This window comes from Phycodurus eques, chromosome 21 (assembly GCF_024500275.1).
Source record: "Phycodurus eques isolate BA_2022a chromosome 21, UOR_Pequ_1.1, whole genome shotgun sequence".
NCBI lineage: Eukaryota > Metazoa > Chordata > Actinopteri > Syngnathiformes > Syngnathidae > Phycodurus > Phycodurus eques.
In genome coordinates, this window is record NC_084545.1 from 14,186,276 (window position 1) to 14,203,016 (window position 16,741).

The window sequence follows — 16,741 nt, forward strand, 5'->3', positions numbered from 1 at the left end:
AACATGCTTAGAGCTTAAAAATATGTCTACAGGTCATTTTGAAGCGAGGCGCTCATTAAACAACACGGAGTCTGCTTGCAGTTACTGCAGTTTACGTTTTCGTGCAGCGAAACAAGCTACGCTTTGATTTCTGTTTTGAGTTTTATTGGAGCCGGCAGGGGAACTGTGTGAATATTTGTTGTACATTCAGAGTCCATTTTGGTGTTCAGGGTTGCTTTAAAAAAAAAAAACCGTCATATCTGGATCTTAATTGCTACTGTGCAAGCTCCACAGGGCCCACCGCGTAACAGCATCTGTCAGCATGTTTTTATGGGGGGGTGTTTGTGCGTGTGTTGGAACTTGGCTATGTTTAAAATCGTTTTTATTCTCGCTTTTCTTTATGTTGCACCTTCAACGAACATACAGTACAGTATCGCTCTGCATTATGGCTCAAAAAAGCAATATATTTTTAGCTGCTGTAGCTAGTTATAGAAGTTCCCCTTTTCCCCCCTCTTCCTTCCCTCTTGTATCCTTTGACATGGTTTAAACATTTGCATAACTGTCATTTTGCAATGATCTGACTATATCTTGGCATGCCAAGAGTGAGCTGTGACAAGTCTGTCATGCAAATGAAGTAGTTGGGAGTACAACACCTGATGAAATCGTGGTTCCTCGGAGTGAGGGACATTGATCTCCTTCCTGTTGCCGGTGGCCATACTGGGAAAGTTCAGCGTAGCGGTGGTACATGTGACCGCCTTTTATGTAAGCGGGTGCAGGTTGTATTCCCAGCCAGGGCCCCAACCGCTGCCAGTCCCAAGCCTGGGTCAAAAAAATGAGCGAGTTGCATCAGGAAGAGCATCCTGCGTAAAAAGCGTGCCAAGCAAATGGTGCCCCCGACTCACTGTGGCAACCCCTGATGCAACAAGCTCAGTCTCAACAACTTGACAATTTCATTACAAATTGTGCCTTGAAAAAGTCCTACACTTTTCTATAGCACTCCTCATTACTGACTGCTTTTATGCCTCGGTGCGTTTACGCTTGGTGCTTCTTTGTCCCTTTGAACCTTGTTTTGTGAGACGTTTGTTAATTGTTTGCCTCTTTTGAGTTTTTGAAAATAAACCCTGTTTGAGCTTGGTCCCGCTCGTTTTGCCTGCTTTGCGGCTTTGGGGTCCAACGTGTCGCAAAAAACCACGACACCCGCACGAGCAAAACCCACACACACGATGGCCTGAACTTAATTTGAACCCAGAACCTCAGAACTCTCATATTTGTATATCGCCAAAACCTGCCGTTAGAACAAAGGTGTGTAGACTTTTTATATCCACTGTAGCTTCCAGTCACCTCCCTCGTAAATAGTTGTACTCGTTGATTATGTTAACAGGAATAAATATATGAAACATAACTGGATTTAGAATAACTTTGGCAATGGTGGGTTTTTTTCGGGGGGGAGGCTTGAGCACCTGCCCCAAAAATGTCTGTGCATGTGCCTGGAGTCCCTGGACAAGAAGGATTAAGTGTGCAAAGATTTTGTTTTGATACAGTTCTTGTATTAGATCTCATTGTGTCCACATGGGGCGGGGGTGGGGGGGGTGTCAAAAAAGGAAAAAGAACAACCAGAAGGTGTGTCGAGGGAGGGGGATCCACTTCTCTTAACATATGACGCTGCGTGGGAGGAGTTCCTTCTCTCTCTCTCTCTCTCTCTCTCTCGCTCTCTTCCCATTTCCAAGCTTTTGCACGCACGTTCCCCTCCAGAAGGCGCGGGTGACTGGAGACAGACGGCGAGGGGAGAGGGGGAGAAGAAGGCGCGAGAATGCCCTGCGGCGCGGAGTGCACGCGCGCACGTGAGGAGTGATTTACCGCGAGGTGCTGAGAAGTTTGTCCCTCGCGGGCCCTCATCGGACGGCAGATATGGGACGAAACGCCCCCCCAAGGTGGATGTTGCCATGCTGGGTGGCATGCACCCTGCTTGCCTTCTACGCACAGGTCAGTCACCGATTCGGAAGGATGAGCTGGTATCATCACTTGGGTGTAGAAAGACTTGAAAGTGACTTGTTGTCCCTGATGATGCTTCATGCAACTCTGCGCAGTTGTTCTTCACAAGTTGCGGTCGTTGCCCCCCCCCCCCCATTATCTAACACAGTTCGTGTTCCAGTAAGCGCCACCATGATGACTGGAACTTGTCCTCTTTTGCTCCTTTCTGCTCCTCCACAATATCTTTGCGCGACAGTTCGTGTGCAAGTTGCGTTTGCCCAACCCAGAGGGCATCCTGGCAAAAAAAAAAAAAAGAAGTCCTCGTGTGGAGAAGTGTGGTTTTTTGTTGTTGTTGTTGTTGCATGTTTTGCAAGTGACGCTGCAAACCTTCGGCTTTGGTTTTGTTCTCGCCATCGTCGCGCAATGACTGACTCACAGGATTCCCCCCCAGAGAACTTTTCTTTCACAATTTGTTCCATCTTCATTTTGATGACCTCCAAACGCGGATTGACGTAATTATGGTGAATGACGCGAGCTGCAATCTGACCGATTTGTGCGTGTGCCTCGCACCTTTTTTTATTGACGCATCATCCAAGCATCCATTCGCTGTTGCCAAGTGAGCAAAACTCATACTTTTTGTGGTTGACTTATTGATTCTCAACAATTTCCCACTTGGGTTATGCTCATTGAATGCAGTGACTGTGCACCTAGTGATTTTTCTTATGAAAAAAAAAAAAAAAATATATATATATATATATATATATATATACACACTATCTATCCACAAGCGCTTATCCCAGCTGACTTTTGGGTGTGAGATGGGGTAGACCCCCACTGGACAGGTCCCGAGTCAGGGCACTGAGACCACCTAGGTTGTGGACAACTTCGAGGCGTTCATGAACCTAACACGGATGTTTTCGGTATTTGGGAAAAAGCTGGAGAACATGCCCAAAAAAAAAAAAAGCTTCCCACAAAGGCCCGAGCGGAGACGCTAACCACGAGGCCGCTACGCCGCTCCACGTACGACAAACGCAAATCGTCCCGCTTGAAATGATCCGCTTTCCTAAAGGGGTGTGCCGTTTAAAAATATACACGAACTGAGTGCCGGCAACTTTGCGAGGTGTTGATTTTCCTGCACCCTGGTGAATCTCAACCAAAGTGTTCAAAAAGGCAAACGGCGCTTTGATTGGCGCCTCGAGGGCCTCCGGCTGCCGAGGCCGCGATGCAAATCGCGTGAAGGCCGACGGCTTTTCAACAAAACCGACGGAAACGTGTTCAAAGTGTCGTTTTCACATTCGTGCAAAAGTTTTGTTGTTGTTGTTTTTTTCCCATTCGTCCACCCGTTGGACCCGCCCCCCTTCGTTCACCCTCTCAAACGTTCCCGCAGCGCGTGACCGCACGGAGGCTAAAGTTAGCTTCGAGCCCTGCGAATGTTACCGATAATCATAAGGGTTTACAACAAACGACACAACGTGCGCCACTTTTAGTGTCCAAACGCGGATGCCCTCCTTTATCTCATCTGTGCTTCCTTCGTTCCTCCCTTTTTCTTTCTGTCCTTCATTCCTACTTTCTTTCCTTCCACCGTTTGTTTCTTTCTAGTGTCCCTCATGCCTCGCTTCCTTTAGTTTCAGTCATCCCTGACTTCCTTGCTCCTTCCCTTCCTTTATTCCTCTATTCCTTCCTTCAGCCCTCCCATCTTCCTCTCGCTTCCCTCCCTTCCTTCCTCACTATCTAGCAGACCTTCAAAGTTCTTCCATACTGCTTTCCCTCCTTCCTTAGTGCCTTCCTTTCGCCATTCTCCCGTCCCTTAAGTCCCCCCTTCTTCCGTCACCCTTTCTTCTTGTCCTTCATCTGTTTTTTACCTTCCTTCTGCGTCTGGCCTGCAGTCCATCATCCCATCCTCTCGAGCTTCTGTCCATCCGTCCTGCTTCCCATTGTATTTCCTTCCTTCCTTCCAGACTTTACTTTTTCCCAGTTTCCTTCATGCATCCTTGCCTTCCTCCTTTCCTTCCTTCACCCCCTCATTCCTTCCATTCTGCTTTCCTTCTTTCTATGATTTATTTCTCCCTGCATTTCTTCCTTTAGTTTATCTCAGAATTCCCCTTCTTTCCTTAATTCCATTTCCTTCCTGGCCTTCCTTCTACCTTAAATGCACCTTCTTTTCCTTCTTCCTTCCTTCTGCATTACCCCTTCCCGTCATTTTGTCAAGCTTTCTTGCGTTCCTTCTTCCAGTCCATCCTTTCATTCTCCCTTCTTTCCTTCTTTCATCGGCTACTCCGTTCACATGGTCTGCAGGTGGTTGGCGCCGAGATGAAAAGGACGACAACAGATGGGAAAATGGTTGCTTGCGTTCATGTTTTATATCTTTTTTAAAACGCCATTTTATATATGTATCATTATATATATCATGGGAAAGAAAGGGCTGAATGTGTAAAAGCCGGCTGGTTGTATTTAGGTTGTATTTTTCTACATTTAGATCAGACTCTGAGGTTTTGGCATCGTTACTGTCAAAACAAGCAAACTCACTGCTTCAGCAATGTGGCAAGCAATTCACCACTAGCACCTAGCAGTGTGTGTGTGTGTGTGTGTGTGTGTGTGCGCGCGCGCGTGTAGGCCCTCGTCTTCTGTTCCAATTTATCGCCTTGTGTCTCCCTTGTCGAGCTAATCTTCAGCATTAAAATGACAAAAAGACAGAGAACAATATGTGTCAGCATTAAATGCGTATTGTGTTGAGCTGCCAAACTGGAAGAGAATATGGCTCACATGCTCGATTGTGGCATGTGTTTGCGCGGATTGCTGCAGTTCGTTGTTCACTGCAAATTGTCATTGGGCCTCCTGCTTCATTGGGCCTCCACTCTTCGAGACGCCTCGTGCGTCACTCACGTCAACAGGTAAAAGCGCCTCGACTTAAGAACACACCTTTTTTCACCTCGAGTGGTTCGACTGAAGAAGCAAAACGGTATGACAAATAATTCAGTTAAACCAGCGGTGTCAAATGTATGGCCCGCGGGCCAGAACCGCCGTTCAATCCGTCCTGTGGGGACAGAAAACCCATTCGCTGCTATTTTTCAATGAAAGTAACTAATTTTGTCCACTGGATGGCGCCGTGACGGCCACTTCCCGCTTAAATGACACGGCGAAATTGCTTGCGCCGCACAATTTGTCACCTGATATTGACGCACTAAAAGATGCCAAGTTGCAGAGGCAAATTAAGCTGACTTCATAAATGCTGTGCCACATTTGCACCACAGTTCTGTGAAAATAGATACTATAATAGCAATACGATATGCTAATATTTAAGACGTTATTTATTTTGCTCAATAAGCAACGAATATATTGGTCCAGCCCACATGAGGTCAATTTGGGGCAAATGTGGCCCGGGAAGTAAAATGAGTTTGACAGCCCTGATTTAAACTTTTCCCATCATAAAATATTAGAATAGAAGAGAAGAACAAAAGGATAAGCCATTTTTTTTTTTGCCAGCAGCAAAATGGACAGAAGCAGCACACAAAAATAATAATTCATAATTGTCCAAATAATGTTTCAAGTCACATTTGATGAGCATGATCACGTGAACTTTTCTGTGGCTTTTCAGGCATAGTTGAACAGACAATTTTTAATGAACTCGGAATTGTACAATTTTTCATTGTCTTCCACTTTGTAGGGACTCGTTTAAACTGGAAACAATCATATCATCAGAACGGCATCTATGGTTTTTGTATTCCTTTATATTATCGTTAATGGCATATAAAGGTGGGGGGGGGGAAACCTTTGAGTCTCCTGGGAGAATCCTTTCACGCATTCAAATGGAGGTTTCTGTTTGATTCCAGATGGCTCCTCTTGTAAGTGGGTGCCACTAGAGTTTGGTTTGATGGTCTGGATTCTGGTCAGGTACTTCTGAGCTTGCGGAAATAATTCCAGGGCACGTCTCGGAAAAAGTTTTGTCCTCTTCCTTTCATTACTCACCACTATATCCAATGATCACATGGATATGGAGAAAGGGAGAAAGAGGCCCTTAAAACAAAAATGTACGCTCACATTGGTGGTATTCTCTTTTTTTTTTTTATTGCTTCAAATGTCTAGACAGAATAATGGGGAAAAAATGATCTTTTTGCTGTCAAAATATCTTTTAGAACGCAGTCTCCAAGTCTCCTCAGTGTGGCGGACAGCAGTACTTAAAAGGCTCAAGATGCTGCAATAAATGCAAACCAGGTAACCATTTTTGTTTCGTTTAGTTTTTTTCGCGTAATTGGCACAAACTCATCCTACTTGAGCTGTGACTGTTTTCTCCTGGTAGGTCTGCGCGTGTTTGCCGAGTGCACCGAATCCCATCAGACCAAGTGTGTCAAATGTGCTCACGGGGAGTACCAGCCCTACTGGACCCAAGAGACGCGCTGCCTCCAGCAGAGAATATGTGATGCAGGTCAGGAACTCTAGAACTATTGCACTCACCAGTTGGATGCAACTTTTTTTTATGGTGTAATGCCAGTGAAAGTACAGCATCGCTGTCATTATTGCTGACGGTCCCTGCTGTCACCATTATGTTTTTCATTGATTTATACTATACATAAACAGTGCATAGGCTGTGTTTGAGATCCTGCTAATAGTGATTGGAACTGGTTTGCAACGGTGAAGCATAAAAATCAGCACGCTTCACTTACATTCACTTTGTTAGGTACGCCTAAAGAGCCGCATCTTTCTGAAGGCAGACTTTGAAAAATACAAATCGAGAACATGGTTTACAGAATGCTTTGCACCATAGGTGTGTGGATATACTGTATGGATTGCAAAGTTAGTCATCTGTTCGTCAAATTCGTACAGGACAATTGAAACATACAACCAAAGTGTTACAGTGATGTTTTTGTGAGAAAGGAAATTCTTTTGGGGGGAAGGAAATCTACTTCTATATTGATATGCACAAGAGAATGTACAAAGAGGGAAATTAAGACAATAGCAACTTAAAATGTAAAGCATGTTGCGTATAAAAAAACCTGACAGCGGACCCTGGTGTATTTATTGGCAGTTCAGCATTCGCAGATTCAACTATGCTAGATTTCATTTTATTTTGAAATGTTTTATTCATCCAGGAAACTCCCTCTTATTCACGTTTGTTCTCAACCGTACGAACGTGTGTTTTTCTTCTTCTTTTTTTTTTTTTTTTTTTTTTAACCCAATCCGATCCTTTTTTTCATGGCAGTTATAAGGAACGTCAGTTATTCAAGGATTTGCAGTCTTGGAGTCCACTCAACTTCATATCCATAGTGCTTGTTCTAAGTGGGCTTGTGGGAGAGTCGCACACTGTATCCCAGCTGACTTCGGGCGTGACATGCGGTTCGCCCCGGACTTCAATGAATCTAACGTGCATGGTTTTGGTATGCGGAGGAAACCCGAGTACCCGGAGAAAACCCACGGAAACACAGCAAGAACATACAAACTCCTCACGGGAAGCCCTGAGCTGAGATGCAAACCCCGAACCTCAAAACTGCTTGGCTGCCTCACTAACCACAAGACCGCAGTGCTGCTTTGTAATCCAAAACATATTCAGAAAATACGATCAGACACGCCAACATTCAGGACAGATTGTGACACTGTCGTCCTGTATCCTTATTTCCAGGTAAAGGTTTCATGTCACGGCCGGAAAATCTGGAGGCGGAGGAGCCTTGTCGCTGTCTTCCCAACTTCCAGTGTTCTCCCATCAACTGTGAGTTCTGTGAAAAGATTCCCACCTGCCGCCCCGGGTACGGACTCGAGGTGGCACCAGGTCAGACAGACTTCTCCCATAAAGGAGACACACATACAGTAAAACAATAGTGGCATAGCACAATGTATATATTGTATTCCAGAGTCCATAAATGGAAGGAAGATTTGTGTTCCGTGCAAGAAAGGATTCTTTTCTGCAGACAACAACACCAAGCAATGCAAACGGTGGACGAAGTAGGTGCACGCGCTCCATCTTGCTTTGACATTTTGAAGGGAAAAACACTTGGTTGGTTGGTGTGCTCACTGCGACCCAACTGTGATGAGTAACACACGCACGCACGCACGCACGCACGCACGCACCGCTTCCTCTGGAACACTGGATCACATACATCACTTTCCACTTGTGCTCCCGTCCAAAAGTAGAAGAGGGAGAAACATGTTTTTCCCTCCATCAATCTTTGCACAGCTGGCTAGCTACAGATGGTGACACATGGACTACTGCTAGGTTTTAATTAACTGTCCACACGGTTTTATCCACACATTTCAGACTTTAATTGTTTCCATAGACCCCTTCTTCATCATTATTATCATTATTATTATTATTATTTTTTTTTTTTTTTACCTTGTACCACCTTCAGATTATTTTTAAAAGTAGTGCAATAAATAAAGTAGTGCAAAAAAAAGTAGAGACAAATTCCTTGTGTGTTTTGGACATACTTGGCAAATAAAGATGATTCTGATTCTGATTCTGATTCTGATTCTGATTCTGATTCTGATTCTGATACAGACAAAGGAACTCGTATGCCTCAGCCCCAAACGGGTTTAGTGTGTTGATTTGGTCTCTTTCATGCATTTTCGTGGCAAAACGTAGCATTTTAGTGACCTAATACATTCTGTGGCAAAACGAGCATTTTTGTGGCTTTACTAAGGATTTCAGTGAGTGACCTAACATAGCATTTTTGTGGCAAATGTTTTGTGGCTAAGTACTGCATTTTATCGACATACTATATATAGCCTTTTGGGGGCAAAATATAACGTTTTCATGACCTGTGCAACATTTTGGTGGCACAATGTCACATTTAAGTAACAAAGTATAATGCCATTATGGCAAAATATTTACACTTTTCTGTCAAAACAGAACATTTTAGAGACCTAATAAAGCATTTTTTGTGGCTCTGCATCCTTTTTGTGGCATAACTAACATTCTTGTCGCTTACATCGCATTTTAGTGAGCTAAAAGTGCAGAAGTGTCAGACCCAAGGCTCGGGGGCCGCATCCGCCCCACCACATCATTTTATGTGGCCCACTGAAGCAAATAGTGCGTCTCCTTGATATTTCTTCCTAAATAGATTTGCACCAAAACCTCCCTGTTCCTAGATATAAAAGCATTTATTTTCACCAAATCTCTTTTGAACTTAATTTGGGCTTGTGCTATTTGCTTGCCACTATTTTTCAAGATATTTCAAATTCAATTTGTTGTCCAAATATATATAGATTTAACGAGCGAATGCAGGGGCGATAGTGGATATGGAATAAAATGAAGAGGCGATATATTTTTCACAAATTTACAGTCATAATGGCCATCTGAGTGTAGCCGACTATGATGTGGTCAGAGATGAAAACGAGTTTAACGCCCTATGTATAGTACTTTTTGGTAAAACTTGAGTTTACTTGACTAAATATAAGCATTTTATTGAGGTAATACTGTATAGCGGTTTTTAACCAAATACAGTATTGTTGTGGCTAAACATATTAGTGACTGAATATTGTGTTTTTGCTGCAAAACTGGTGTTTTTGTGGCCTAAGAACGTACATAGCGTTTTGAGGCAAAAGGAGCATTTTACTGGCTATACCTCAGCATTTTAGTGACCTAATACAGTAGTATAGCATTTTTGCAGTAAATCTAGCATTTGTGTGGCTAACCGTCGTGTTTTAGTGACATTATAGCATTTTATGGAAAAGAAAATTACATTATTATGTCTATGTGTACTTTTACTGGTCTAAGATAGTATTTTTGTGATAGAAGTTTGCATGGATACATACATATAGCATTTTAGTGGCAGATTTTTGCATTTTCAAGCCAAATATAGCCTTTTAGTGGCACAATGTAGCATTTTAGTCACCTAATGTTGTGTTTTTGTGGGGGGGGGGGGGGGGGTAATGTACATTTTCCTGGCAAAATTGAGGTTTTTTTCTGGCCAAATGAAGCATTTTCTGTGGAAAGTATTGCTTTTTAAAATAAATAAATAAATAAAAGACATTGTATAATTCCATCGCAAAAGACAGTGTTTGTAACACGGCACACGATGGCAGGACTTGAAAACTGATGCAAGGCTGAACGTTTTGTTGAAATTTCCGCAAAATTCTTGTTGTGGACCAAGATGATTATTATGAAGTAACTCACTTTATTGTGTCTTTCATTCTTCCTTCTCTCAGTTGTAAGGCAGAGGGCAGGAGTGAGACAGCACCGGGCAGCGCTCACGCAAACGCTGCATGTGGACCACCTGTCTCCAGTAAGCAAAATCACATCAAATCATACAAATAAATAAATAAATAAATAAACTAAATACAAATCCGAAATATTCTGACGTCATACTACCTGTAGGTGCTGCCCCCTCCTGGGTGATCGTGTCAGTGTTGTCAGCCATCACTGTCCTCTGTCTCCTCATCCTGCTCCTCTTCTGCTACAAAGACAAACTCAAGTTACTCTCTGGTAAGTTGCGACTGTACATTGTTTTGGTTTTAAGCTGGCATCCACCAGCCTGTGTCAAAAGTAAATGGGGGAAAAAAAATGCTTTCTCTCCAGTTAATCTGCGATCTTGCGTTCAGAATCTGAAAAGGACAAGGATACAGCAGGTAAAGTGAAATTTCCGTCTATTTACAAATAAACATTTTGATGGAATGAGGCAATTGGGGCCCTCCGCTCAGAGCGGTAGAGTGTTTTTGTGGCAAAATACAATATTTGGTGGAGAAAATGTGTCATATTTGGGACAAAATAAAGTATTTTGGGGGATAAATATAGCATTTTCATTGCAAAACATCACACTTCAGTGACCAAATCTAGATCCTTTGTGGCATTTTTTTGTGTTTTGAATCCTTTATTATTAAATCAAAACTAAAAATGTTGGGCGCGTGATCCATGTTTTTACAAAATGTCATTTATTGATTGATTTATTCCTCAATTGTGCTGGGTCCGTAAGCAATCCTTACCCAGAGATTGCAACCATACTTGTTAGTAGTGCTTGCACTAACACGCAGTTATAAAAGCATCCATATAAGTTCTCTGGCAGAGGCAACATGAAGCATGTTTTATTTGTTGTTGGTTTAGGAGACTCTGGCCCCTCTTTACCACAGTGGAGCTGCAGGAGGTCTCAAATACAGCCCGTGTGAGACCACCAAACTCTTCTGCCAAGCCCCCCACGTGAGCGATGGCGACGAGGCCCCATGCACCTTACTCCCCTGCACTCCCGCTGCTGCAGTCTCCCTCCCTCAGACCCAGGAAATGACCACGACTGAAGGCCCACAGAGGGAGGCAGTGACGGAGGAGCAGAGCCAAAGTTCCAGTGGTCCTGAGGAGGTGTCGGAAGAAGAGGAACTCACCAGTGTCTCTCCGCTGTTGCCTGGTTCCTGCATATGCGGCGTTCAGGTCCAGGAGCCTCTGGAGGTCGGGGAGAATGAGGACTGTAGCCAAGCTGTCAGCCCTGGGACTCCCTGGACTTGCTCTTGTGGTGGTCTACATGCAGAAGGGAGGTCAAAGGAGGACCACGTAGCCGAGAGTGAGGCAAGCATTGCCTCGCTTGTCTCCTTTTCACCCCATCTCCTCCGCTCTTCCTCGGTCACTCCTCCGTCCAGCTCTGTTCCTGAGCTCTGCGTGCCTTTGAGCGAGGCTAGGGCAAGACCCGAGTTCAAAGGTCACCTGAAAGACATAACAGCAGTGAAGCAGAAGGGATATTACAGACTGGAAAGCACAGACTCCTCCTCCACAGACAACAGCGGGCCCTCTGTGATGACCTCGGTTAGCCCTTTAAAGACCTCCTCATCTATTGGAGATCTCTACTCAGAAAGGCCTCAGGAGGCCCCCAGCCAGGAGCAAGGCCACAAAGCCTCCTGGGAGGACAGCAGCAGAGGAAAAACGCTTCTGTCTGGGGACACAGAGCTCGAGTGCCCCCCTGGAAGCCTTCACAGTCAGCTTGCAGAACCAACTCTTACCTCAGGTGCGTTTGAAAAAAATAAAATAAAATAAAATGTAAAAAAAAAAGCATGCAGTAGAGCTGCTCTGTGTTGTACTGAGCAGTTTTCCCAATATTTTGGTAAGCTTGCGTAGATACATGAAAGGGACCGAATAGAAGATAAGTACAATAATAAAAATGTTGGGGTCTACTTCATGACCATCTTAGATCAGGCGTGGTGCGTGGTGTAATTCTGCGCGGACACGTGTTGGAACGTGTTTTTGTAATTTGGCAGATGCCCGCAGCGAGTGTATTTATAAAAAAAAAAAAAGGGCGGTCTGCGCCACCGAAGGTGTGTCTCCAGCTGACTTCATTCTGTCTGCCCGCATGCTCCCCGCTCAGATGCACCAAAATCGCCTTAGATCACTTACGCCAAAACTTAAAGGCGGTCACAGTCAGCATTAAGACGAACTTTCTGACACCAAGATCTCACGTGGGCTCGGCGCGGAGCCATCTGCCAAATTGGCAAACACGCGCAGCGAGTCTTGCACTTGCACAAAAATCAAGATATGCCAGTTGTTACGCTTTATTTGAAAAATATGTTTCTTAGTTTTTACTGATGATATCAATGCTGCTAATAATGAAAAAAAAAAAAAAATGCTTAATGGCGTATGTATCCGAGCTGCTGGGATACTTACTGGTATGCAGTAGATTTTGAAAGGGCACAGTATTGCACAGTAGCCTGAGTCATTTTTGCAATGACCTATGGGAAGGTAATTATAATAGTTGTCTTTATTTTAGTCTACTTGGCATGGGGCTCATTACTCAAACTTAAAACAACACAATGCACAAACTATAGTTTCCCTGGACACACACCGTTTGTGTGTCCAGGGTGGCAACGGTGGCTGTCGGGCAGGGTGGGGGGCCCTTCACAGGAGACTTATGAATGGGGGCCCAGAATTTGGTGCTACGCCCCTAGTCACTAGTTCTGCCAAGTTTCTTGATGTAACAAAGATGGCCTCATGACTGACTCGAAAAAACCTAAATGATGTGCTAGTGTGCATGCACGTTTTGTGTTTGCCAGGTGGATCCGCTGCGCTGTTTGCGTAGGCCGCCTCACTGTTCCGCCATACACAATTTGATACATTCACCGTTTAGGGTTTCCACAGAAAAGCTCCAAGACTAAGAAAGAATCGCAGATCTGAAATGTATGTTGGGTTGTACTGGAAAGTTGCAGCGTCCCATGGCTCATCTGTTGAATATTTCTTACAGAGGCCAAAAAGACAGACCTCCCTCCACGAATCACATTAATCCACAGAATGCTTGCAGTAGGTTTATAGCAATTAGATTTTTGGCTCCTCCCCCGGGCCCAAAATCTATTGCCATTGTTTTAAACGGAGAAGCTAACGATGCCGAGCCAATTAATGTATGTGCTTTCTCAGTGTCAAAAATAGGAACGTAACATTTTTAGAATGCATTCAAGTTTGGTTGTCCAAGCGCACATCTCTGAAACAATGACTATGAGCAGAGGTGTTTCAAGGCTGGTCCAAGCACATTACGCACCATAAAAGTAGATATTTTGGGGTTGCCATGGCATCGACTTTCCTGATTGAAATCGAGGTGCCGTTCCAAATATTTGGAGGCTGTTATTTTAAGAAACAAAAAGCCATGTCGTGGGATAATATCACATACCCACTGGCAATAAAACATAGTAGAGGGCTGGGTAAAATAGAGTTAAGTGACAAAGTTGCTTTTCAATACATACGCTATGTTATGCCAGTTTAATGAGTGTTGGACCACACAGCAAAACATTTTTTAAATAGTGGACTACCAGAACCACACTTAGACACACAATGTTTTGTGTGTGTGTGTACGTGCGTGCGTGCGCGCGCGCGCATCGGTGTGAGCCGTGCCGTCGGCAGAGTTCCTGTTTACTCAGAATTTCATAGACTTGCACAAAGTGACCACAGGTTTAATTGGAACAAGATGTGCACAGCTTGAGTAATACTTTCATAACCCCATCCACCTAACACACACACACACACACACAAATCTGTAAGACTCTCGCTTGATGACGGGACCCCGTAATGACACACTTGAAACAAACACCGTTTCCCATCACGCGTGCATTAGATGGACTTCCCGCAAATACTATTTCAAGTTCAAGGTCACCTGTCCGCTCCATATATACGTTAATAGAGGATATCTTGCCATTGAGGAATTATCCTTGTAAAATAATGAAAAATAGACGCAGCGATGTTCTGTCAGCGTTCAGCTCGGTTTAAAATTACAGTATGTTGCTGTTGTTGGGCATCCAGAGAAATCAGTCAGCTATTGGAAGGGATGAAGAGAAGCAGATTCCAGAGAGCTTGGTTTTCAAACTTGTGGTGGAAGGACATATTTTCAAGTTCGACCTCTCACGCTGTTATTCCAGGAAAAATAAGTTGTTTGCCTGCCTCTGCTGCAGCTACGTTTGTGTGTTTTTCTGTGTTTTCTGTCAACGCGGCTGCCCGCGTGCTTTCGTCTGATGCGGTATATGCGTGTGCGCGTGAGAGTCACAACACGTCGTCTCCTTCCGTCGGCGGGAAAGTCAGACAGAAGGTCAACTCAAATAAAAAGCAGGGGCCTTAAAGTGAGAAAAAGGCTCCCCAAATGCAGCTCTTGCGAAGTCATCACTCTGCAAAACTCTGTTTATTGCAATTTTCTGTATCTCCTGCTGACAGCGCTTTGTCTCGACTAGGTCAAGTTTCGGGGAGTCACAACACCACCTTCATCTCCAGCGGTCAGGTGGTGAACTTCAGCGGTGACGTCATCGTTGTTTACGTCGGTCCGACGTCTCTCGGAAGCGACGCGGCGCCGTTGGATGGCGACTTTGCGAGTCCTGTACAAGAACAGGCCAATGAGACTGCTTTGTTTTTCCAGAGTAGTCTGAGGTCAGCGGGGGACTTTACCCAAAAGCCATTGCAGGATGACACCGCGCAGGCACCAAAGATGACCGCATAATGTCTCGATGTTAGCCGAATTGTAGTAGGCTAACTCAAGTTCAGGCTGGCAGACTTACTGCAAGTACATTTCAATTGCACCATTAAAAGGGATCGTTTGACACTTTGCAAAAGCTTCTCTAAAAGATCCGAATGTTGGCGATGTGGAAGGAATAGTTAGAAGCCTTATGAAATCATACCATGAAAACAAATCTTTTTATGGTGGGAAATTTAATCTCCTGGCTACATTAGACGGGAGATGTCAAAACCTCTTTAAGGAAAATATTAACTGGCCTTTCTCAGAGTAACTTTCTTCCAATGGAAAGCTTTTTTTTATTTTTTTTTTTTTATATAAATGTAATAAAGAGACACATCCAGTTTTGGTACGAATCTTGTTTTTTTTCTCTGTATGAAGATTTGTTTTCATACTGCACCAATTGTGCAGTTTCTCTTGGAAAAATGCTATGCATTTGATAAACTATTTTTATTTCAGTATGTTTTAACATGCAGGCTTTAATGAAGAAAATGAAAATGTCTTAATAATAATTTGCTTGAAACAAATGTGCATTGTTTATATATTCATCTTTTATTGTTTTTTAATGTGGTTGACCAAAAGTTTACTGTATATGTGAAGAATGAACATTCCAACCATTTATTTTATAAAGAGGGACAATCATAATAATTGCAGTGGGTGACAAAATGACTATTTTGACTGAAATTAAAATGTTTTGCATCTCATCCTGTCAAAAGATGGCTGACGCCCATCCTGTGCCTTGTGGCCTCCCTCTGTGAGCTTTGCTATTCTGGGATGGGCAAATTACAATTTATGATGTCGAATCTTTTTGAGGCGCAGTTAATTACACATGTGGCCGGGGCCTCTTTGCTCTCGTGTTAGCTCTCAGGAGACAGGCGGGCTTTCATCATGCGTAGGAGGATTTCGAGCAGCTGCGAAGTGCGGGCGATCCACCATCTTGTCTGGCCGGCGCCGTGGAGGGTACCACATGAGAGGAGAGCTTTTTTGTTGTTGTTATTATTAGCCCTGTGTTCATAAATGAGCACCTTTTCTCGTGTTAGTTGAAGGATGGAAAACAGGAAGTTGTGAGCAGTCTTCACGTTGAATCTCCGTGTTGTAACACCGGTGCGACACTTCACCCTCGTGTTGAACGCATTGCACTACACTATAATGCCGCACCCACGTCGTATTTACTATGAATAATGAGGAACTTCAAGGCCTCCGTTCCAATAGAGAAGACTCCAGAAGAGTGCGACACGGTGAACCGCCAAGCAGAACCTCCTGTTGTGGAAAGCACCTGAAAGTCCACATTCATGCAGCGCTGAAATTACAGCCGGCTCACCTGTGGATGGAAGGGTTTCAATTTCCTTGTTCCGCTTTGACTTCATTGTGTAGAGAAGACTTTCATATCCAGCAGAAAGTTGAGGTTTTGGATGTAACGTGAGAGGAAAATTGAAATTGATTTGAAATTGCAAAGGGCAGTTGAACAATAATGTGTGGATACTGCTATAGTAAGGTAAATTACAGGAAATATTTCAAAACATACCAGGTGGTTTCCAAATAGACCGTAGTTTGAGACCATCATCATTGTAACTCAGTAAAAGATTAGTAATAGTAATAATATCAATGTTAAAAACAAAATACCGGCTATATTTATATGTATTTATTATGAAAATATAATTCTATGTATTTCATTCAACATTTTCAAAATACACCTGCTAAGGTGAATATGAGGTCATCATCATCGTAATTTGTAAAACAAGGAATCGAAGTCACAATCAGCAATCATGATGACAACAATGATAATAATAATAAAATATATGATTTATATCTATTTATAATCAATAAAGTACAGATATTTAATCATTTTAATGCTATATTCATATATATCATATTATTCCACAGCTTTCAGTATGCATAAATTCCAA

General features: G+C 43.4%; 1 protein-coding gene across 2 annotated transcripts; it reads left to right on the forward strand.

Moving 5' to 3' along the window:
- Positions 1-1,719: 1,719 nt before the first annotated feature.
- Positions 1,720-15,538, forward strand: tnfrsf11a (tumor necrosis factor receptor superfamily, member 11a, NFKB activator). 2 transcript variants are annotated; one of them, XM_061667065.1, is made up of 10 exons: positions 1,720-1,962; positions 6,084-6,162; positions 6,248-6,373; positions 7,565-7,711; positions 7,794-7,884; positions 10,087-10,163; positions 10,256-10,363; positions 10,457-10,506; positions 10,979-11,864; positions 14,560-15,538. In XM_061667065.1, exons 1-10 carry the CDS (start codon positions 1,888-1,890, stop codon positions 14,820-14,822), a joined length of 1,902 nt encoding a protein of 633 aa, XP_061523049.1. In that variant the 5' UTR covers positions 1,720-1,887; the 3' UTR covers positions 14,823-15,538. The 2 variants fall into 2 exon arrangements, with proteins under 2 accessions (XP_061523049.1, XP_061523050.1); XM_061667066.1 differs by lacking the exons at positions 1,720-1,962; positions 6,084-6,162; positions 6,248-6,373 and adding an exon at positions 7,141-7,475.
- The last annotated feature ends 1,203 nt before the right edge of the window (positions 15,539-16,741 follow it).